The following is a 9,717-nucleotide window of genomic DNA, read 5'->3' on the forward strand; positions in this document are numbered from 1 at the left end:
ATCAATTTATACATAAATGTTGTTAATCTACTACACGATTTATTAAATAAAGTTTATCATAATTTATATTTGTAACAACAGCTATTTTTTTTTGTATATAAAGTTACATACATATATCAATTTTAAAAAATCTAAAATTTGTATGAAATATATTATTGTGATTGAAGTTGGCGGTAACGTGTTGGTGCAAATAGCTGAAAATGCTGGTACGTGCAAATTGCTCAACACCACATGCCACATTAACTATCTAACTTTCTGTTAGGTTTTTCAAGCGCTTCACTATAAATATAAAACCACAGACATAAATTAAAAGTTAAAAAGACGATGATCGAATTCTTCTATATCCTTACAATATTATAGAAATTTCTACTTTGTTTTTCTTATTGATATATCTATATTTTTAAGTGTGTCACGCAGGAGATTACTTAATCTTATTTCCAAGAACTTAGAATAAAAGTTGTAAATAATAAAAAATACTGTTCGTTTCAATCGCAGAGATCATTCCCTTATATTTTTTACCGAGGAATCCTTGACATGTTTCGGGAAGACTATGTACCAAACGCCATCATGGAGCGAACGTATAAAAAAAAAAGAATTATGTAATCACTTATAACTCATTTATTAGTAAATATATATAATTTATTATAGAATAAATTAAGTAATTTAAAACCATAGGAATATAATTCCCTTATGTATAAACATTCTGTTGTCCGTTCATTCATGCGTTGCATACAAATTGGAATGCTAACAACCACGCTTATAAACTTCAATGTTATGATCTTACAAAAGAATGAATGGTATTGAATGAAAGCTTCGTGAAATAAAGAGACAATTGATAAACCTAATTAATACACATTTCTTGTAGACTGTATAATTGGTACTTGATTTTTTTTCGGACGTATATGGAAGATCTTTGTCTGTCTAATAAAGTTTATTTTTTTTAATGTATGCGTGTTTTTTTTATTTGCATACTGTATATATTTCTGAAATTAACTTTCGATATTTTAGTTAGCTTGTTTTATACCTTTACTTACTACACCACCACATTTTAAATACTTCTTCGTATGTTTTGGTATAATTTATAATACAATATATTAAAGTAATAAGCTTATATATTTGTACATATTAATTTAAGTCAACATCAATATTGTACAATCGTTTTGCCTACCTAACCAAATGTAAATAAAACCACTCATCAGATATTCTACCGCCAAATAACAGTACACTGTATTGTTGTGTTCCGGTTAGAAGGGTGAGTGAGCCAGTGTAATCACAGGCACAAGGGACATAACATCTTAGTTCCCAAGGTTGGTGGCGCATAGGTGATGTAAGGAATATGGTTAATATTTCTTACAGCGCCTTTGTCTATGGGCGGTGGTGACCACTTACCATCGGGTGGCCCATATGCTCGTCCGCCTACCAATGACATAAAAAAAAAATAATAACTTAGTTTATTTCACCATTTATTTAGTAACAATACACGAATTAAATATTCATAATAATCTATTTAAACTAATCTTTAAATCAAAAGTTCTTTACGTATTAAAGCAATTTAAATGATATTAATAAAAATTTAAAAACCGGGTGTTTCTTGTGAAAGTTATGGTATTAATGCTTTTAGCAATTGTTAAGATTACTTAAACACATTTAAGTTGTCTTTAACGTCGTCTTTAAGACATTTAAATGATATGTATTATAAGAATTGAGTACTACCGTAATACGTTACGGATCGCTGAAAGAGATAGGGCCGCCTTTGCATGCAATTTTATTAACCGTAAAATTTCTTATTGTATTCAGTGTAATAATACAGCTTGTATATTTTTATAGCAAAGTTAGGATGGTAAATTGTCACCGCTGCCCATATATATTGGCGCTGTAAGTAATTGTAATCTCTCCTTCCTTGATAATAGTTACACTGACTCACTCACCCTTCAAACCGGAACACAACACCAAAACACACCCTATCAAATAATTACAAATACCAAGTAATTTATATATCTACCTTTCTATCTGCTTTACGTAGTAAAGTATTATGTTTTTTTTATAAAAAAATAGGCAAATGGATTTCACCGTACATTTGACTTAAAGCAACAAAAGCGAATACAAATCCCGGTAATGCGAAACTCTGATGGAAAAGATCTGCACAAGGCATGTTTATTGGTAGCCAATTGAGAAAGATCAACAACGTACATATATCAACCTCATAACCAGCAATGGAAAGTGTACGGACTCTTACTGACATAGTCACTACTAGTAACCAGACAGCTAGACAAGCGTAGCTCTATACATTTTATAATAAATACTTGACAATGTGATATTATTGCAGTCTGTCATATAATTCTGATTGCGCTATCATCATTTATATTAATTAGAATGTTTCTTGGAATACATAGAAGTTTATTCACATTCTCTGAAATACCAATGAATGAGCCGAGATAGACACCAGTCTTAAACGAATAGTGCAATTTTTCTTTCAATTCATCTCATACTAGGAAAAGGAAATCTTCGTGAGGAACCCTATATATGTGTGTGTCAGTTGAATGTGTGTGTAGCAACAGGCATTGATACAGAGTGGTGAACTAAACCCAGCACATTTTGACATTTACAGGCCGCTACTTTCAAGATCATTACTGTCGCCTGAAATACAGACTTTTACCTAGCTCAGGGACAGAGGTTTGATTGTATCTTTATAAATTATGTCTTGTTCTCATAACTTAATTTATTTTCTTATTTTAACTTTGAAAAGTATATATACCTTTAAGATTTATGTTAAGCTTATTACTTAGTGGAAAATTTTCGACTAAAAAATAATGATTATATTATTAGATTTAACTAGTTGTCGCCCGGAACTTCGATTGCGTTTTAGCGGTCAATCGTCATACCCAACATAGGTATAATCGGTTCAGTAGTTTGGCCGTGAAAGCGTAACAGAAAGACAGACTTACATATGTATTTATAATATTAGTATAAATTATTATTGATTGTTGTTTTTTGAGGGATTAAATTCTTCGACATGTGTTCGCGCTAAACATTATAAAGCGATTAAAACAGTTCTTGCTCAATTTTCAGGAAGTCTCTGCCAAGCAGTCGAACATTTATAAGCTGTTACCTTTTCGACTTGTTTGTATTATTTCTGAGATTCGATATACGAACCTTGACAGCATTCTAGGGTAAGAAATCATAACAATAAAAAGCAAGTCAGTGACATTTAACGCCTCGCCACTTAAGCCGACAGTCACGGCTCTAATCAGCAAATCGCTAATACATCTTAATACCTTTATTTAATCAACAAGGGTATTGAATAACGATCTACACTTTCACCAATAAACGCTATTGCATCACGTGTCAGGAAATAAAACTGGTTGTGATTGGATAATATTAATGTATATTTTTTTATGCGATTAAATATTGTACATTGTGTTTTTATCTGTTTTCGATTCGAATAGTCATAGAATAATATGATATTGTTGATAATAAAATACGGTTTCGTGTTAAGCAAATTAATCGTATACGACGCTGCTTCAATACCTTCCGTGTCTCAAACGACTGGAAGTGCTTACAAATATAAATTCATATTTATACTATTAATTTAGATTTTTTTTAATACCAACCAATCATCCGATGTTCTATCATTAGCAGCCTATAAATTTCTCACTGCTGGGCTAAGGCCTACTCTTCCTTTGAGGAGAAGGTTTGGAACATATTCCACCACGCTGCTCCAATGCGGTTTGGTGGAATACATATGTGGCAGAATTTCATTGAAATTAGACACATACAGGTTTCCTCACGATGTTTTCCTTCACCGATGCACGAGATGAATTATAAACACAAATTAAGCACATGTAAATTCAGTGGTGCTTGGCTGGGTTTGAACCCGAAATCATCGGTTAAGATGCACGCGTTCTATGTTTGTTCTCGGCTAGATGTTCTACCGCCAAACAACAATACTTAGTATAATTGTGTACCGGTTTGAAGAGTGAGTGAAAATAATCCAACAATATTAATATTTTAATAATTGAATAGCTCAAGGTACTTAAATTGTTATTAGTTAAAATATAGTCGAACAATTCCAATATTAAACGTGAAGTGAACCAACAAGTACTAATTTGGTACTCTGACGAACGTGGAAGTAAGGAGATACAGACTTATAACTCGTTATCACGAACAAAAGAATTATTACACGTTGTTTGGACCTTGAAACGATCGTACACGAAATAGACAAGTATTCTTCATCACTTATAAATTACTAGTTTCTATCCGTGGCTACCGCGTACGGGGAGGTGGTGCAGGTGTTACATAATATACTTTTAATTATATAATTTACTTTGACTTTAATTTATCTGTACCAAATTTCATTCAAATTCATTCATTCAGCCGTTCTAGCGTGAATGACTTTTAATGGTATTGGTGGCTAACGAACAGGAAACTCACCTGATGGAAAATGAGTAACAGCTCCCATGGACATCTGCAAAACCGGGGTGCTTGCAGGTGCATTTTCTTAGGTGCATTTTCTTAACGGTTCCTAAGTTTTATTAGTAAGAAACATTCATCCATCCAGAAGCTTTTATAATGTTAGTAAAATAACATTATTTTAAATAAGATTTGTACATGTACATCAAAATGTTGCTTAGTTAAATAATGCTGTCTCCTTCTTTTAAATGTCAAATCAATCATGACAGAAAGAGACAGAGAAATCAGTGTTCAACTTATCACTCGTTATACAACCTCTACAATTTATAGTAAGGCCAGTTATAATTCTAAAATACTCATTAAAATAACATTACAAAAGTTATTATGCGGTTAACTAGGAGACGATTGAAACGTACGTCAAATTTAATAGATCTCATTATACAATACTTCATAACATAATCCTTACGATCAAGTAGCTACCTAAAAATACCCAAAAATCTATATATTCTTTCGTCAAGTAGGCTTTTATGAGAACTTTGGTAACGTCATAGTACAGGGTTATATTTAATGTACATCTATATATGTATGTATGTATGTTTCTCTATGTATGTATGTATGTATGTACATGTATATATGTTATAAACAATACCCAGGAAGTTTAGGATCATCTTCGAAGCATTCTTACCGTAACACAAACTAAAATACTGTTTTACTTACTAACCAAAAAAATATATTTCATGCACTAGCATCGGATCGCTTTAGCATAAAACGACGAGCTTAAAACGTTTTAAGCAATTCATTATGATTTCATCGACTCGTATTTCAAAAATTAACAACGAATATACGATTCGACAACGTCTTTATAAATTTTTAGGGAAGGTTTTTTTACCTTTAGAGCGGACATCCCTACGTGCTACCGTAGGATAAAAATTATTACAAAATCAATACGAATCCGAAAGTCTATACTAATATGTGTAATATAAAAATGAATTAAGCTTACATAATAAGTTATATAATCGATTTTATTCAGTAATCATTATTAAAAACGTGTAGCGTTATATGTAGCTGTGAACGACCTTGTTAACAACGTAATAATTACACCATTATCGCATTCACGGTCACACACACACTCAATTGAGATCGTTATCATATCAATTGTAACACTATAGTACTCTACAATAGTAATTCATATCTGTAAAAAAGACGTTTTGAATATATAAGGCAGTTACATAAAAAGAAAGTCAAAATGGTCAGAGAACACTCGCATTGCAATGATTTAGACCGGTTACATTGCAATGACAGATTTAGAGCCTGATAGATGGTAATTTGAACCGTACTACAGCAGAGTAGTGTTATGCCTACTCAATTCGTACTTCACTCGTGATGAAACCGACTTACGATGTCTATTAATGTTATATTTGCCCATGTTTAACTGTTTGAGGTGCCATCACATGTTTGATGTTTTACGGTGAGTTTCATATTGGCTCAGAGTTCATCTGAATCAACTGTAATGATATATATTTGTTTATAATTCCGAAATATAATAACAATAAATTGCTGAATGATTAAAACTAAATATCATTTAAAATTAGTCAGTCAGTTATTTTGGCACAACTACACACTGTAAACTCTCGTAATACAATGATTTGTTGTCACAAAATATAGCCAAACTAAGAACAATATTCGTAGTAGAATATTATGTAAGCCATAAAGTACAATTGTATTTTTAATATAAAGAGTAAGTTCAAGTACAGTCGGTTATTATTTGTAGATAAAAAAAAAATATTCTCAGAAGTTCATGGTCGGCAGCGCATGCGCAAAGAAGATATGTTAAATCGTAAAGAATTATATAACTCATTACTTCTCTTATCTTGCAACTATTCCAATTCGAAATTCAAATGTTTATTTACGTTGCAGTCGGTTATACTAAAGCATCTTCACACTACAATTTGTATACGGAATAACTATAGTGTTGTAATACTTATATACTATATAACGGATTAGCTCAACATGGTTTCAGTTAAGTTCTCAATAAATGCAATCATTATTTATTTTCTAGTCTGTCAGTTAGTTCCGTATATTAGTGGCATCATACAAAAAAAAACAATAATTTTATTAAATTATTTTTATTTTTATTTTTATAACATACTTACTACGTATATCAATTGTTTATTTAAATAGTAATAAAAAGTACTCGTTAGCTTTATTGAACGTAAGAGATGCCGCAACTTACGATTTTTTATAGAAATGTCAACCGAGAGGGGTTAATATAGAACCAGTAAGGGCAAGCTGAACGACAACAATAAGACAGCGGATGAACCATGTCACATTGCTTCCTTATTACGTAAACTATTCACCAAAGTGAAAATAAAATGTATTAAAAAAACATATATACAGAATATAAAATGTGAAATATGGTTGTCATGGTGGGATGTCAGAAAAAGTTTAACTGTGAATTCAGAACGATTTTATGTAAAACGTTATATATTTATTTATTTATTTTTCACACAGAAAACATCTATAAAACTATTACATGATTGCACTATGAGTAAAGACTTAATGTGTAATATAATATGATCATCAAAAGAAAAACAGGTCAAGTACTGGCTATCCTAGCTAGGCTAAAATTAAATAGCCTGTGTTAAGGATAATCAGTCCTCTCCCGGAAAGTTGAGATAATTAAAATACATTAGAGATCTATCGCCTGGGTATTACAAAACGTATCTTATGTAAAATGTTTATAGGTAAGTAATCTTATATATATATAAGATTACTTATTGATTTGATATATCATATATATTTATATATATAAAATTATTGCACTAAAATTCGTCTAAATCTTGATATTAACTCTCATCGCATGCAATGTAAATTTTTGTTTCGATTTTCAAATAATAATTATTAATCAGGAGACGAAGTATTAGAAAAGTTTTTATAATGAAAATTACTTTAAGTGTATTTAATCTGTATTAATTACACTAATTCAATTTATCGGAATACACATTTTTGATAAGACAATTGCAGTAATTACGGTCGACACTATGGACTATATCCCTAGTTTATATTTTTTTCAATTACTATTTAAATAAAAAAAAATAGAATTTATCCAAAATTATCTAATTTTATGATAGACTCACAGTTTTGTAAATATAAACTTAGTGCAGTATTGGCGAAACGCTTACATCTTAAAATAAACTAGGACTCACCATCATCATAGAGGTGTGCATCGTTTCAGCTCTGTCCCATCCCACGGAAATCGAACCTGGGACCCGCCGGTTACATCATAACCGCCAAAATAACTCCTGCCGACACAACGTCGATCAACAAACACAAGGCTGCACTAACGAGTTTAACACAAATTAAAACAAGAAAAACTAAAACAAATAAAAAAAATCAAGCCACGATTTTCCGGTCATTTAACGCGGTTTACAGTTTAAAAGTGTTACTATCAAAACAATTTTATAAAGTTTGTAAATACGATGTCATTTACGGAACAAACGAACGACACTTCTACCTCCTTACAAAACACTGCACTGACTGAGGCGACGATGTCCATCCAACGCACAAGCGACAGCGAACCTTGTAAATACTACCTCATGTATCTCTCACGCACTCGTACTATGCGTTGTAACGTAAATTAGAAAGAGACAAATATATTTCCTTTTGTGTAATTAAAACTGCAATTCGCTGCAATCAAGTGTTAATGCGATAAAGTTCCAAAAGTTCAGCTAACTCTATTATTGAATGAGAGATTTATGTCAGTTAATACGTTTGCAATTAGAACACTGTCGGTATAAGTGGTAAGATGTATTTTTGGATATTACAGCGATATATCAAAATAATGGAAATTGTTATGAATTATTTGCATCTCTGGATTAATTTAAACCGATTTATTGCTGACTAGCGTTTCAACCGTTTTCGTTAAGAACTCTTTGCTCTACTAAAATCACAAATAAAATATGAGGATTAAAATATCTAAATTTAAATAATAGGACATAGAATATTAAATTCTAATATATTTTACGTAACAATTTTACTGAATATAGCACTAAATATTTAATTACTTACATAATTCAGCTGAAACACTTGTAGGAAAAATGAAAAGAATATTTTTCTTAATCGTCATTAAACAGTACTGAATTCTACATTTAATCGATTCATCAATAAAAAAAAATTTTTAGTAATTGGAATAAACTATGTTAACAAACCTCATTAACGGAGAGAAGCCCTTACTTAGGTATCGAAGTTGCTTATTTATTATCAATTTATGTAATAAATGATTTGAAATAACTATGAAAACGTGACGATCACAAAAATTATACCATGTACCGTAATTACGGTACTTACAATAATATTTATAAGAATTATTAACACGAGTCTCGGTAAATACTATTGTATTACAAAGTTTGTTCGAGAGTTTCGAAAGAAAAAGAATTTCTGAGAAACTCACGAAGCAAACACGAATGTGTTTACACAAAACTTATTCTTTACATGTTACTTAAGAAGATTTTATAAATAAAAATACTAAAAGTTTTGTCCATACGGAATAAACTGTATTGTTATGTATTTAATACATTTATGTATATAAATATATATGGACATATATAATACGTATATAGTTCTAAAGCCGGGTTACATTCTAAAAGACAACTTTCCAACTTGCTGGTTACATTAGGAAATACAAAAAAATTAATAATACGTTTATTCATACATAATTAGAAATGTTGACTTAACATATTTTATATTAGTTGATATTTAAATTATTTTTGAATTAAAGCTTGTCTTAGATTCTCAAGTTCCGGATAGCACTCTCTAGTCTAGCGCCTAAACTCTCTCGAGTCGTGTTGGATGTCGACCTGTGTGTACACAAACATATAACGGCTATTGGTAAATCATATAATTATCAACATATTTTGTTAAGATATACAATTAACAAAATTTCATCAGAAAATAGTGGACACGTATATCTTAAAAGTAATCTCTCCGAGTGTTGTTGAACAATATTTAAAGTATACCAGATCGAAATAGCCTATAATTTCGTACTGCAAGTTATTTTACAACATTTCAATATGTTAGTATAATCCAACTTATAAATTTACTCTTCGTGAAAATATTTTATTATATTTGTATTGCAAAAATATGCAGACAACAAGAGATTTCTCCCCTGCATAAGCGCACACGTGCGGTGGCCGTTTGTCCAAGTTCTGTATTATAACTGAGGCCTTTAAATACAGCCCTAAAGCCCTTAAATTATCCCCTAATTCTTTCCAATCTGAAATAATAAATGAACCCTGCCTCATGCTGACT

The 9,717-nt window shown here is 30.8% G+C and overlaps 1 protein-coding gene across 1 annotated transcript in view; it reads right to left on the minus strand.

The window, feature by feature from the left end:
- LOC113403060 (MATH and LRR domain-containing protein PFE0570w-like) overlaps window positions 1-7,964 on the minus strand; it is a 107,846-nt gene extending 99,882 nt beyond the window's left edge. Inside the window, exon 1 of the mRNA XM_026643503.2 lies at window positions 7,617-7,964. Within this exon, the coding sequence (XP_026499288.1) occupies window positions 7,617-7,637 (21 nt within the window). The 5' untranslated portion in view covers window positions 7,638-7,964. The remainder of the gene's footprint in view (window positions 1-7,616) is intronic.
- Between the last annotated feature and the right edge of the window lie 1,753 nt (window positions 7,965-9,717).

The sequence above is a fragment of the Vanessa tameamea genome, chromosome 16, assembly GCF_037043105.1.
Source record: "Vanessa tameamea isolate UH-Manoa-2023 chromosome 16, ilVanTame1 primary haplotype, whole genome shotgun sequence".
NCBI classification, from domain to species: domain Eukaryota; kingdom Metazoa; phylum Arthropoda; class Insecta; order Lepidoptera; family Nymphalidae; genus Vanessa; species Vanessa tameamea.